Raw genomic sequence first — 15,356 nt, 5'->3', positions numbered from 1 at the left:
TATATTAAGTAATAATGTTTTTAGTAATAATGTTTTTATTAATTAACATTCATATTTTATCTGGATTTTTTTTTTAAATTAAAATCGTGGAGATTAGTTTTTAGTTCAGAATCAGAATCAGAATCTGAAAGACTTTAATAATCCCAGGGGGAAATTATTTTTGTTACAATACTGTTAAATGTTAAAATAGTAATCATCAATTACGAACAAAATATAAATATATAGACAGAAAGGTATATACAAGAACAAATTTACATTAAATAAAGTGCAACAAACGCAAAAGTAATGTGTTTGTGTCAGACTACAGAAGGTTGGTTGTCCTTGAGACACTAAATAAAGGTTGTCAACGTCACTTGACAGATATCGCGAGAGTACCGAAGAAAGCCGAACGGGTGAAGGAGACACGACGGAAACTGCCGAACTCTCCACACTCATATCGCCCCCCCCTCCTCCCTCCTTTTTCAACATGGCTGCTGTGTCTGCTCTCTCAAGTAACGCTCAGATTGGAGACTGACTCGATTTCTGCCTTCCAGTGCCTCCTAACTTTTGGTGTACATCAACTTCGCTTGGATGCAAATCACGTTCTACACCTTTTTGTCTCCCCTGGTTTCACTCAGTGGAATAACCTTCACCAATCACTCCCTCCACTGGGCCTTTTTTTACCCCAAAAACAACCAACTGCCAAGCCAACAACAGCTTCCAGTGCGATGGTTTGAGTAGGTGCACTACAGTTTTCCTCTTCATGAACAATGTGTGAAAACTGCGCCGAGCTGGTGGAGGTTTTAAATGAAAGTAAGTGAACAAATCGTTTTATTTACACCAGCCGATGCTGAAGCAGCTGCTTCATGTTAGCGTCGCTGTCCACTGAAGCTTGATGGGAGCATGTTAGCTCGGAGGCTAGCTCAATATAACTTTGTGTGTTTTCCCGATCAGCTCGCCTTTGTGTCCACACTTTGCAGCGATAAGACAGCGTGACGTGATGACTTTTGTCTCTGCATATTTTGCAGCCGGTGACAGTTAACGTCTTGTGTCAGGCTGTGTGTCTGTTTGCCTTTTTTTTTTTTTTTTCCTCTTCCAAAATTGGCAGTCAGTTTTTTTTGGGGCCTGTCTGTCAAACACTCCTCACAAATAAAAACCCACTTAAAAATCTCATCGCCTCGCTCGGTTTTTGTATGTGACACTGCAGCCATGACTTAAAACACCTCGGCGCTGTTGAACACGGTGCACACAGGCGATTTAGAGGCATGTCGCTGTTGCTGAAACACGGGGCTTGCACGGATTTTTGGAAGTTAGCAGCTAAGTTAGCTGCTCTCGGCTAGCGAGCAGCCCTGACTTTGTTTGATGTGTTTGTCAGGTCAGTCTGCTAGCTGTCCACTACGCTGCCACCCATTGTTTTGCGGATGGTCACATCCACAGCTCAAAATGGCCCGCTAACTGTCACAAACACGCTCACGGTTAACATCGCTGACACGAAGACAATGATGTAGATTTCTTGTGTGTGTGTGTGTTTTTTTTTTTGGAGTCTGTTATGTGGTAACCTAGTCTGAGCTAGCGGTAACTGAGCTAGCCCCAGAAAATTAATGGCTGCAACGAGGCGCATATTTTTGGCACATAGCACATCGTTAATCCTCCGTAGCTTGTGTATGTTTTCGGGAAATGTCTTCTGCACACTATCCTTGCTCGTTTTGTTGTTATATTATTTCTAATATTGACACGAAGTCCCGTTTCCCCCTCCCTCACACACACACACACAGAGGGCTAACGTCAACTTAAGCCAGCAAACGTAAATACAAGGTTGCATTTATGGCTAGAAGTTAGCCGTGCTAACCAGGCCTTGCTGCACTTCAGGGCTGTCTGTAAGACACAGAACAAAGACTTTTTGCGTCGTGTCACCATTTTAAAGCCGTTACTATGCAGTGATCGACGGGTTATTTGTCCTTTTTCCGGTGTGTCCAGCCTTTTGTGTGAACTTGTGTGTGTGTGTGGGAGGTGAAAGCTCCTCCTGCAGGAATTCACTTTAACAGACAGTCTTGTTGCACCTGACTGAATTGGTGATACAAACTTTAAAAAAGATCCCAAGATACTACTCAATCAGTGTTTTTCACACTAGTTGATTTGTTGTCAGTTAGCAGATAAAGACTTTAGGAGTGTGTCCATACATGTATTTACAATAAGTCTAATTGTAAGTGAGTTGTGGCCACCTGCATCTTCATTGTACAGTATATGACTAAAACTATGTGGACACCCAAACATCCAGGACACTGTTATAACAACCTCCTGTCTTCTCCACAATAATTTTAAATTTGACTGCGAGGACTCGTACCCAATCTGCACACAGCAGCATTTTAATAACCCTGTCATACAGGAGATGTACGCATGACATGGTTGTCATTGTTAGCAGAGACTTCAGACTGCATTGCGGCTCAATACAACCTAATTTGTAAATCGTACAATAGCACAGAATTACATTACGTTACATTATAACCAAATATTCTTGCCCATGTGTGCACACTTTCTGTTTGGCTGCCTTCTCTTTCTTCCTCTCTTCCTCGTTAGACAGACGTTTAAAGGTCGATATCATTAATTTTCCATTCTTAATAGCAACAGCCGCTTATTAAAGCCAAGCCTGAATAGGCTATTAGTGAAACTGGCCATTGATGTTGGCTAGAAGTTGCCCTTCCAGTTCATCCCAAAGGTGTTGGTTGAGGTTGAGGTCAGGGCTCTGTGCAGACCAGTCAAGTTCTTTAACACCAGATTGGGAAAAACATTTCTTTGTGGAGCTTGTTTTGTGCTCAGTGGGGCTTTGCCATGTTGAAGCAGGAAAGGGACAAACACAAACTGTTGACACAAAGTTTGAAGAACAGTTTAAAATATCATTGTGTGTTGTAGCATTAAGATTTCCCCTCATTTGAATGGAGGGGAACCCCAGACCAGAAGTACACAAAGAAGTCGCAGATCTTTGGTGATGTAGTTCATTTTGAACAAGCAGTTCATCTGTTTTACACTTTGGGACTGTCCTTCCAATGTTTGTTGTCTCAGACGAACTGCCTACTGGTGTTCACTCCAGTTCTGTTATTGGTGAAGTTGTCAGTACAACGTTTGGCTGCCATATGATCTGTTCGTAAGCTGTTTATGTGACAGTCGACCTCACAGGTTTAGATTCAGCGTTGTGTATGTGTGGTGTGTACAGGCCAGTGTAATGTGTGGAGAAAACAAAGTGACTGTTTTCTAATATTGATGTGTGTGTGTGTGAGAGAAACTCCAAGTGAAGTTGTCTAGTTGATGTTCATGGTAAAAGTCAAACAGTAGCAGTACCTTTTCACCTTTTTCACATTCTTCAGTTTGGTAGAAGTCGTTCTGTGGAAACTTGTGCTGGTCTTGGTGATAAACTGAATAACACTGAGCGCATGTTACAACCAGAGCTGGGTATCATTTGAGATTACCTGACTCTCAGTATGAAAGCAGTACTTTTTATCAGTAGCTTAATGTGAGAAGAACTTTTTTTTCTTCTGCAAAGATCATCAGAACTCAGGTTAAATTTAGTCTAAACACAAGAAGAGTAAGTAAAAATGCAGTCTAACAGTAACATCGCCTGTACAGGAAATGTATTAATGTATATCATTTCATACTGATTTCATAGTGGCTTGACAGGACAAAGCTGCTGCTGATGTTTCACCAGTTCAACAGTGGAATTGGTGAAACAAAGTGACAACTGGTTGTATTTTTGTGTTTTGTTTTTTTGGGGGGGTGGGTAGCATGAGGCCCGTTTGGCCTGCACAGCTCCACTGATACAAAGTGGTGTTGTTGAGGGTTTGGGATGGGGCTCAACAGCAGGGTGCTGTCAGCTGTGACAGCTCTGTCTACGAGATTGGCAGGTCCATGTGCTGTGTCTGTAAGTGACCTGTGACCTCAGATTTGCTGCTGCAGCAGCAGTGTGTGTGTGTCAGTATCCCCTCCCCTACAAAAGGGAGCTGTGTTCAACTGATTCATGTGGTTTCCAAAAATTCAAGAATTTGCTGCATTTCTGTTTTACACATGTGCATTGAATATCTTTAACAAGTACACACAATTTGGAAAATTTGAAATGGTTGTGAAAGACATTTTGTGGTATTTTCAAAATGAATTCATGATCAAGAGTAAAGCTGCAGCAATAAACTATTGTTTCCTGCTTCTGTCTAGCATGTTAAACTGAATATCTTTGGGTTGTGGACGGACAAAACAAGACATGTAAAGACACCACCTTGGACTCAGACCTGGGATCGACATCTCTTTTACAATTTTATAGACCAAACAGCTAATCTAGAAAATAACGACAGACAAATTGATAATAAAACTAGTGGAACTTTTTATTGGTCAAAGGGGTCTGGGGATGTATGTTCTCTCTGATTTGAATATTTTACTTTGTATGGGTATGATTTCACTTTAATGGGCATATTGTTACACAACTTGTGTGGAAATGTAAGACAAACGTTGATTTTTGTTAAAACATGTTGGCTGATAGGCAGACTGGAATCATTTCTGGACTGTATACCCCTCCAAAATAAAAGCAGACCGGCAGAGAGCATTATTCACACAGCTGTGACACGGACCAGAGATTATAATGAACCTTTTCATGCAGTTTAATCCATTTCCCAACAAAAGACACAAACATACATCTCAACAGTCAAGGTTGGGAACCACTGACCCTGACCTACTTGTGATGACCGGACTATTTATTTGTAATACCACAGCAGCATCCTGGACAACACGTACGAGAGGAGCTTCTGAGTACTGTAATTAACTTTTAGATAATGTCCCCACAGATGCAGATAAATCTAAAAAACATTAAAAAAAAAGTTTCTGTCACATTGAAAGAAAAACGTCTCGTTCTCCTTTTTGAAGGAATAAATACAACCATATAATCAAGGCTGACTTCAGAGTCACTCTTTTATTCGGCTGATATGAGAATGGACATTTATGACATCACTCGTTCAACTTGCTACCTGGCAGCTTTGGACTTAGGTTGGGTTTTATTTTCAAACATAATTCATTAAGAAATTTCTCTGCCTTTCCAGTCTTCTGTGTCCATGCTTGTCCTGGGTTGGGTGATATGACAGTATATACCATGCATCGTTAGAAATGTGTCTCCCCCAGGAGATTTGGCAATACCATTTCCATCGCTGCTATTCCTTACTGTGTCTGCTGCATACTCCAGCAGGTTTTGGAGCAAATCAAGGCTGGATCCAGCTGCCCCAATTTGGGCTGCAGGACTGGTAACTACGTTCTTATGTGACACGAGAGTGTCAGTTGGTGGCGGTAATGACCCATAAGGAGATTTGCCAACCTCCACAGAAGAAAAGAGTGAAGGAAATATGAAGGAGAGTAAAATTATTGTTCCTTATTGATCTTTTGGAAACTTAAATCTTTCATTTAGGAGTAATTTGAGTTGTTGTAACTCATGTAGTTTTTGTTTGTATGGACACAAAATAATCAAATGTGATGAAGCATAATGAAAGTATACCATGAGAGAAGATTTTGACCCTATAGCCCACCCACACTTTGCTGTTTGTAGATAAACAGAGAGTGTAGCCACTGTGTTACATTAGTCTGGTGAGAATAATGCTCACTAATGGATGAAATAAAATTTAAAAAAAGTGTGGTTTAGTGTAGATGGAAAGAAATTTTGGACAGGAAACTTCTGCTTTTGTGGAACGATCGTTTACTTTCCGTACATGAAGTTGGAGGCAGATGATATGACAAGTTGGCGATGCCAGCAATTTGTGTAGGGGCTCGAATTATGGAAACGGTTGCCAGAACAATGTGGCGATCATTTTCGCTCCTCGTCGTGGACAGACACAAGCTTTGTGTTGCCATGTTGGGCATGGCGTGGCTCGAGAGCCTGCCTTTTATTCAGCCTGTCGACCACTTTGGCCCACACTGAAATACACCAATTGACAATAAGATGAATTGAAATGTGCTGAAGACTTTAATGATCCTGTTGATATGAAATAACGTCAGTCATCACTTTCGTTTTAATCATTGCGTTACATTCATTCTTTTTTTCTTTTTTTGGAATAAATACTTGCTTTACGATTGACATAGCTGCTAACATCAGCATGTTAATGTTGCCTGCTCGAAGTATAACCTCAGGACGTCTTCCTATTTATTCTGCTGTTAAACTGATTGTAGTTTTCTCTTTGCAGTTGATTCAGTTTTACAAAAAAATTATGTTTTTTAAAAAACAGTTTTACATCAGAGGCTGAATATTTGCTCCTCTGTAAACATCTCAAGACGCAAGTCATTAAAAACTCTTAAACTTGTGACTTTACGCAACGGTAAAACTTTGCTATTCAGAGAAAATGAAGAAGTATTAGACACAAACATTTTTAAATTTGACATGTGAAAATGTTCTGCAGCACAAGCAGGCCTATCAAAGAGCTTTTTATCAACATCCTTTGTTATCTGAATGCTTCAGAGCTTCTTCTGCCCTGCTTCAGTGTACAGTCAACTGCTGCTGGCTTTCAAAAACACATTTTAGTTGAACTGTACTCATTATAGTGTCACAACTGGAACATTTATATTTAAACGCCTCCAGTCTGGATGAACGTTACAGTCACTGCTGAGCTGAGGAGTGTGATCACACAGTGCAGGTGTCCTCCTCTTTGTATTTATATCCATGCAGAGCTGCAGCCATAAACTGGGTTTAATGTTGGCTCCCGTATGCCGGCTCCCAGACAACATCATCAAAGCAGTGAAACGACATCCCTCAGCACGGTTGTAGGAAAACGGCCAAAATCTGCCGGTCCATTATCCCAGAACGCCGGTGTGGAAGTCATCCCCGGTTCTGAAGCCTCAGAGGAGCTTCTGTTTACACGCAGAGCTGAAAAGGTTTTGGTTCAGTTTCAGTGAGGGAAAAGTTCCTGCTCGCACAGCCAAGATGGTTGATTGGGTGCTATTGTTGCTGTTTTTTGTGTGTTCTGTCTGTCTTTGCTGCCAAATTGAGGTCAGCGATTCAGCAGAGACACTCGATTCCTCTAAACTGGGTGTGACTGATATGGATCTTTTCAAGGCCAAAACAATAACAGTAACTTTACACTGAAGCTGCTGAAGTTTGGTGTCAGTAGTTAATGTCTTTGTACCAGGCAGCCTCCAAATTAGAGCCCATTTGAGAGTAAACATCTGAATAATGACATAGATACTGACACTCCCTGTTTTTTTGTCACTGTTTATTTATAATGATCTTACTACATTTGACGAAATAAACAAAGCAGACATTTCTTGGTCTGCTACAGAATGTCATTGTCAATGATTAGCAGTTATGTGACAAAACAATCTCCAAATTATTCATTATTATTCATTCATTCATCTAAAAGGACAACTCTACCTGTCAATGGAAGTGCTGCTCACTCTATTAAAACATAAAAGGGAGTTTTTGATTATTTTATTTTTTACCTTAAAGTGTTATTGTGTTTTAATTTAAATAAACAACAAACAGTTGGTTTTAAATGCCCTGACTGTCATTTACATTCTTATACTTATATACTACACCAAGGTCATATTATCAAATTTAAATTGTAAAAATAATAATAATAATAAAAAAACTGCTTTTAAATTTAATACTTGAAAGGGTATCCTTATTTTGATCGATTTCCGATGTTAAATCGATATTGTGACTCCCCTAAAACATATGTATAAAAGTCTGCTAAGTGACATCCTTTGACTGCCTAAGTTTGGGCCATGTTAGCTTCAAGTCTAACATAGAAACCCAGCCCTATGAACATGGGTGGATATTTTAAACATGAAATATTGATCGCACCTCTAAAATCATTTCTGTTTCTTTCTTTGTGGTTCACACTCAGTGTATTGCTATGGTTACAGACTCTCTCCACCTTCCTACACTCACGCCAGACGAGACAAAACACACAAGTTAAAGATTCATTTTTTCAAATTTTTTCAAATGTTCTATAGATTATGTGAAAATAACATTAGCACAAATTATTTTGGACACAACAATCATGTCGTGAAAATCTGTTATCATGACGGCCCTTGTGTGAAGTTGAAAGAGTTGTGCATTTACCAGCATGCCTTATGGGAAATGTAGGATTCGGTGTTTGGAGCTAGGATAACTTTGTTTCTTCTGCTTTTATTTTCTCTTGTGAGTCCCTAAATATTGTTGGAAATGATCTCTCAAATGTGGGTATTACAGACCTGTGACAGGAATATGGTGATATAGTGAGACAGTTGAACAATAAGATTCAAAATCATACTAATCATATTCAGATGTAGATTACAAAACATTTGTATATTTCAATTTCTTTTTGCGCGTCTGCCAGCATACTGCTATAAACTGTTGGCTGATTGGTATTGTGTAATCTCTACTACACTATGAATGTGATAATGTGAAAGAAAAGAAAAAATCAACAATAAAGGAACACATGTTTTGATCACCAGGGGACTTCCAATGTTTTTATTAGTTTATTTTACTACTTGAAATGTTGTATCCAGCTGTGCTTTAACAGCTATCTTCTCTTGTTTGTCCTCAGTATCGGATGCAGACAGCAGTGAAGGAGGCTTCCAGCTGAAGAAGGAACATGCCCTGCGAGTGTTGGGCTACATCAGCTCCTGGACACAGAGGTCAGTGCTGCTTCCTCTGAAATCTTCCAGACTGTAATGAGTACCTGCAGCTCTTTGTTTCGCCAGTTCATTCATGAAAAAAAACGGACAGTTTTTTGACCGAGTTTGAATGTCACAACAGAAATGCTTCAGTGTTTCAATGAAAGAGCGCAGTGTTGAGCATCTGAATCACACAGACACGTTACTGATGTCTGCTGCTCTTTCCTGCAGCAAGATACGTTGGTGTGGTCAGATTTTCTTTGACCCCCCCTTCAGCTGCGTGTGTCTTTCAAATCAAATTATTTAGACACGCTGGAAGGACAAACTTTAGTCATGCTGGCTTCTTACCAGCTGGGATAATCCGGTCAGTGGAAATCAATGAGTCATTATGCGCTTCTTTAGCAACTTTGAGGAAGGCATTAAATCATTAAATCTTAAGCTCGGTGATGCTTCGGATGAGCTTTCATCCTCTGCCAACCTTCACTTGGATAAATAAATAGTCCTAAAATTAGATTTTTTAAAAATGTTAGTCTCTGCCATGAAGGTTCTGAGTAACTCCTTATTGAGTTTGATGTTTGTTTTGGGTCTGTTTTTACTCATCCAACAAAAATGTTTTCATATTTGGTGTGGGAAGGAGACACAAAGTCGCTGACCTAAACATTCAAAGTTTGATGACTCATTTGTTTAAATGTTACCAAGAAGCAATCGTTCCCTGGCTCTGCTGTGCTTTATTTGTAAGTGTGTGGCGTGTCCATCTTTTTAAAAGTATGAGGAAATTGCAGGTGACCCGTCCTGTACTTTGACTTAAGTGATGGGTTAGAGGTACACTGAGGAAAAACATCTGTCTTTTCCCTCCAAGATGTGACAAGAAATACAAATGGAGATGCTTGAACTTATTTACTTATTAACTTATTTTACATTTCAACTATTTTAACATTTTCACGTGGTAGTTTACACTCTTTGGTAGAATAAGCCAAGTCTAGTAGAAGTAAAGCTGAGTCTGTGAAGACCAAACATTGGAAGGATACACTTTTGTTAGAGATTTTTTTTTCCCTTCCCGATACGATTCCTGAACTTTGAATATCGTGTCGATACCGAGTGTTGTAAAAGAGAAACAAAACATGGCTCTGGCTAATGTTTTGCTACTGAAAATCAACTCTTTTTGCTGCCTGAAAGCAGTAGTTACCAGTGCAGACCGTACACATGACCTGCCCTACTGTGACTCTGATTGGCTAATACTTAGATTCAGGGATGGGAACTGATTGATTATTATCGTCTCATTCTTTATCGATTGCCCTTTTGGTTCCTGATCAGTTTTCTATGTGGGGAAAAGAAGTAAGCAGGCCTAAGCAGGTTTGCTGTTTAATTTGGAACTAGTTGGCTTGAGAGCTACCTGTAGCAACAGTTTGTCATCATCTTAAATAAAAGAAATGAGAAAATATTTGTACAGCATTCATTTTTATTGAAGTAAAAAAGTCTGCCAAGCCTGCCTGTGTAGTGCTCGTGTTGTAACAACAGCATAGTTACCCTTAACTTAACCGCTTTTAGGCCATGGCACAGAGAAAGAAGTTTCAGCATATTACTGGTGTTACCACCCTTACTTGGAATTATCATGATATCATGTTTCTTCATGAAAATTAGGTTTCTTCCTCTCTGCCATGACTTGTTGCAATTTTCCAGCAGCCCGAGTGTCAATGTGCAACGGTCATTTCAACAACTTGTTTGGTCCATAAAATGTCAGAAAATGATGAAAAATGAAAAATGTTGATCAGTGTGTCCCAGGTGACGTCCTCAAATGTCTTGTTAACTCCACTCAAAGATATTCAGTTTACTGTCACAGAGGACTAAAGAAAAATGTTCACATTTGAGGCTGTTGATTTTGTAAGAACACTGTAAGCCTGCATCTCAGCATTTGAGACCATTTCTGTGAAGAAAACTATTTAATTTTTTAAATTATGATTATTATTTAAACTTAAAATCTGATCAGGATAAGGGCATGGTGAAGAAACTGAAACAAATACATAATGCAGAGCATAGCATAAAAAGTAACTATAAAAATAACAGGAAAATTCATTTCTGATGTAATATTCACAGGAAAAACTCCAAATCACCTGCTTCACCCAAGCTTCCTGTGGTTATTGTATTCACAGTTTGAGTTGATTGTACAGTTTATCATTTGTTCTGTGCTATTGTTGTTATGCGATATGCAATATATTATTAAATACTATATGAAATATCTAAAACATGTCATTTAGTCAGGGGTTGTCAGTTTACTCAGTGTTTGCTAATGCCTTGTAGTAAACACTAATAATACTGCTTTGTTTATGTTTGTGGCGCAACAGTCAAATCAGGAAATTAATCATTTAAAAAAAACAAGAATTAACAAAAATGTTACCAATCTACATTATTTAAACTCTCTGTTTCCTCCCGTTAGCCTCCATTTATCAAACCAACCAACCAACCAACCAAAACCCAGCTTACAATCCGTGCTCAAAAATACATACACAATACAATACACTGTGGCAAACCTGAAATCGTCTTTTAGGGTTTAGATTAGTTTACTCCCAGGCTTTGTGTGGTCTTCAACAAGTCCACCAAGACAAATCTAAATAATTTTGAACAATCTATTTTGGCTAATCTTATCCATCTGTAACCTCAATAAAAATCTTCCAAATATTTATTCATGGCATTTATTGAGAGTATGAGCAAAGCAAGAACACAAAAAACACAGCATAACTATATGCACAGATACATTATTTATTTATTATATTTGTTATGTATAGCAGAATGACAAAAAATGTCACAAACAACATCACAGTTTTCTATTATTATTATTTGTAGCTCCATTATTACAATAAGAGACTGGTTTGAGAATGAGGCTCTGTAGCCATGAGTGCTTCTTTAACACACTCTGTTTCTTCTGCGCTGTCTTCAGACAATGTCTCTGCTGCTTCAAGGAGTACAAGCACCTTGAGGTCTTCAATCAGCTGGTTTACGCCCTCATCAACCTGGTCATCGCTCAGATTAGCAGCCTGAGAGATCGCCTCTGCAGCGTCCAGGACCACACCCATAAAGGTGGCGTATCTGGGACTGAAGGGGTGGGATCTGAATGGGGTGGGGGCGAACCTGCACCCGGGGCCCTCCCCCAGCCGTCCTCACCCGGGGAGGATGAACCAGTGAATGTGGAGAGAGACTCTGCGGAAGAGGACGGCGATGCCCCCGATCTGAACCAGAATAAGACCCAGAGTCAGGGTCAGGGGCCCAACCAGCCGTGTGAAGCCCAAATGGAAGCACTGGGGCCTGGGGAGAGCGCAAGTGGGTCTGGGGGTGGTGATGGCGATGGTGTTGGTGTTGGAGCTAACAGTAGCAGTGACAGCCAGGACCCGTTCAGCTCCTGGAGCACAGAGGAGAGGGAGAAACTGCTGTTGTGTGCTGCCAAGATCTTCCAGATCCAGTTCCCTCTCTACACAGCCTACAAACACAACACACACCCCACCATAGAGGTAAGGACAAGTCCCGTATTATACACCACCCACAGATTTGAGCAATTATTGAGTCTGATACTGATATTAATATCGGTAACTCCAGGAAAGCCACCACACCGACCAAGAAAAGTGTTCCAGCATGTAATTCCTCCTGTAAAAACCTTCATGTTTTTACATTTTATGTTAAGATATGTTATGTTGATTATTGGTTGGCATATTCTTTAACTTTGGAGTTGAAGCAATTTCCCCCTGCTTCAAGTTGAGATGCTGTCGGCTCTTGTTATGCTGTACAGTGACATTTCTCGGTCTCAAACTTGGAGCATCTGCTCAACACATAGTTGGAGTTTCGCCCGCATCCTCCAACACCACCCAACTTAAACTCCTGTTTCCAGGATAATTAAAATGCTCAGTTGTGGTTCAGCTCATGAATGTTGCCTTTTACTCTCGCCATTTTCACGTCCGATCAGTACTGCACAAGTGCAACTTCAACAGAGAAGAGAAGGAAACAAGATGGCTCACTCCTTAGCTACTCCCATGATCAGCTCTGGAAAAAAGCAATGTGTAATGCTTCTGTAATGCTATTCCTTTGCAAAAAGGAAATATGCCAACCATAACCTCTTTAATATTGAATAAATAAATTATATTTTATGTATATTGTAATAAATATTGCTAGGAGAATCATTAAGGATCCCGACTACCCAGATAACAGTTTTTTCTTCCTGCTACGATGAGGTAGAGCTTCTAGCCTCGGGCCACTAGGATCCTAAATGAGGACACTGCCTAGGAAATGTTTATTCCGTATTCCTATTGTTGTAGTTATTGTTTCTGCTATTGCCATTGTTATTATACTGTTAATAGTGTTACTTATTGACTAATAATTTAATTAATTTAATTATGAATGTATAGTCAGACCTTACAGATATGTTTCCACAGGGTGCCCTAGTAATTCACGTGTGTTATCAAGGATAAAGTCCTGCACTACGCAATGACCCTGGTTCAGCTCCCTCCTGGGTCCTTTGCTGCATGTCGTCCCCTCTCACTCCCCTGAATTTCCTGAAGTATTGATCAGGTTCGATCTAGGCCTGATAAATCAGTCACTTTCTTGAAACGGTCCTAATCAAAAGGCTCTGTGGTGTAAATGCATTGATAAATTTTTGTTTTTCTCAGCTGACAATGACAAACCACATTCTTCTCTGTTCAAGTGCACTTTAACATCCTTTGAGTATGAAAGTGGCCTGTAATTCAGAAACCTCTGGATTTATTTACTAAACACAACTTGGCAGCAAACAATCTTTGTAATTCTGTCGTGTCCTCTAAATCCCTGACATTTCTGCTTCTCTTCTCCAGGACATATCTGCCCACGAAAGCAACATCCTCGGTTCCTTCTGCGACATGAACGTAAGCAATCTACTTTATCCTTATTTCAGCTGAGTGCTGCATTCAGTTACACTCTGCATCCTGTCAATCACCTGACACATACAGCAGGAAATAAGCCTCAAAAACATGTTGCCCTAAGGCCAGTTCACACTAGTGTATGTATATATATAAAAAAAACAGACTTCCTCATTCATTTTAATGAAGCTACTGATGCTTATTTCACTGCGGGCTGCTCTCCACTGTCTGTCTAAGGCTTAAAATCTAAAATTAGGTCCTGCTGTCTTGTTCTCTTACTAGTTGTGTTTCTGTCATTTATTTTGTCCTGAAACTGTTTTATTGGGAAGCTGCACGAACAAGCTCCCTGCCCAAGCTCGACAGCTGTGTTGCATCCAGAGCAGGAGTTGGGGGAACAGTGGAGGTGATGATGAAAACTAGATGTCCGCCTCAGGCATGTTAAGAATTGCTTTAAGAGATGACGACATCATGGGTCCATCATGTGCCAAATGGTGTCACACGATTGCTGAAGAGACTCAGAACTTATTGGCCACATCTTGCCTGAGTGCTGTCAGGATGTACTTGCATGTAAAGGACAGAATAACAGGAAATAATTACCAATAAGTGCCTCATCATCAGCCTGGACTGCGGATAGAATTATTGAAGTGTTCGTTAACTTCCTCTGACTAGTTTTCCCTGACAGAAGTTAATATCTCAAAGTGATATTTAAACCTCACATAACTTATTCAACTTAAATAACAAGATCATTGCTCCATTTTCAAAACTGCTGCCTGTCTGACTCCCCTGCTTACAGAAGCTTCATGTGCACGATATAGACAGTTTTTCTGTCAACTTAACCAAAAAATTAGGACTCGCAATTTATTTATCATAATTTTAACCATTATCTTAATAATAAACACGAGGGGACGTAAGCCGATGTAACACATGGTCTCTAAAACCTGCCTAATTATAGTGCATGTTTAGATTAAATATATTTAATTTGATTTAATGTATTCAGTGTTTGTTTTACATACAGTGATAACTATTTAGTTATCGAAGATTAATTTCATAACACATATGTATATTGTGTGTTATGAGCATCTTTGAATAAAAAAAAATAACATCCACTCATTTCGAGAGCTTACATATCACTTCTTAGTTCTTCAAGTTCTTTCCGTCTCCTGATCTGAAATCAGAAACCTGACACCCATGCGGCTGAGTGTCCAAATATAAATGCTGTCTGATGCGAGGTTTCATGTTGCTACGATCTGCTCAGACTCGGGTGGACCATCTTGATTTTATTTTGTGCTGTGGGCTACTTTTGTTTTTAAAATCAATGAGCTTGACAGGAGATGGAAACTCATTCAAAATGTGAAGTAGATTCAAAATAACACGAAGACAGAACCTCACAGTTCTTCTTTCCACCAGAAAGTCATTTCACTTCATCTGTAATTTGTTATTAATCAGAGGTTGTGCTAGACTTTCTCGTTCATCTTTTTGACAGGCAGGCTTGTAAAAATTTGTCATAATCCTTTATTACCCGTTATTTTAATTTTCTAATGTTAATGAGACATGTTGAATGTTATTTGATCTTCAAAAACATCTCAATCACAATAGCCTTTAATATACAGAATGTATTAATAAGAGCATAGAGAGAAAAGACGAACAGAGACACAGACTGTGCGTCACTCTTCGTGAAGCAGATAAATGATTTTCACCTCCTTGCTGCCATTTACTTCCCCCGTAACATCAGCTGCTGCTGGCTGATAAACGTTTACTGGTTTGTCGTTCAACCCCCACCGTATCAGTCCCAGTTTTTTCACCTCTTTTATCAACAACATCACAATTATTGAGCTTTCTAACGAAATGCGGACACTCTGCTGCTATGACATTTTGTGATTGCTAGTC

General features: G+C 39.6%; 1 protein-coding gene across 2 annotated transcripts in view; it reads left to right on the top strand.

Moving 5' to 3' along the window:
• Positions 1 to 424: 424 nt before the first annotated feature.
• usp34 (ubiquitin specific peptidase 34) overlaps positions 425 to 15,356 on the top strand; it is a 57,215-nt gene continuing 42,283 nt past the window's right edge. For both annotated transcript variants that reach the window (XM_019259735.2, XM_019259734.2), the window contains exons 1-4: positions 425 to 792; positions 8,523 to 8,613; positions 11,528 to 12,095; positions 13,425 to 13,475. In XM_019259735.2, coding sequence (XP_019115280.2) covers positions 750 to 792; positions 8,523 to 8,613; positions 11,528 to 12,095; positions 13,425 to 13,475 — 753 coding nt within the window. In that variant the 5' untranslated portion in view covers positions 425 to 749. The remainder of the gene's footprint in view (positions 793 to 8,522; positions 8,614 to 11,527; positions 12,096 to 13,424; positions 13,476 to 15,356) is intronic.

The sequence above is a fragment of the Larimichthys crocea genome, chromosome X (assembly GCF_000972845.2).
Source record: "Larimichthys crocea isolate SSNF chromosome X, L_crocea_2.0, whole genome shotgun sequence".
Taxonomy (NCBI): domain Eukaryota; kingdom Metazoa; phylum Chordata; class Actinopteri; family Sciaenidae; genus Larimichthys; species Larimichthys crocea.
This window is presented reverse-complemented; position numbering and strand designations above follow the sequence as displayed.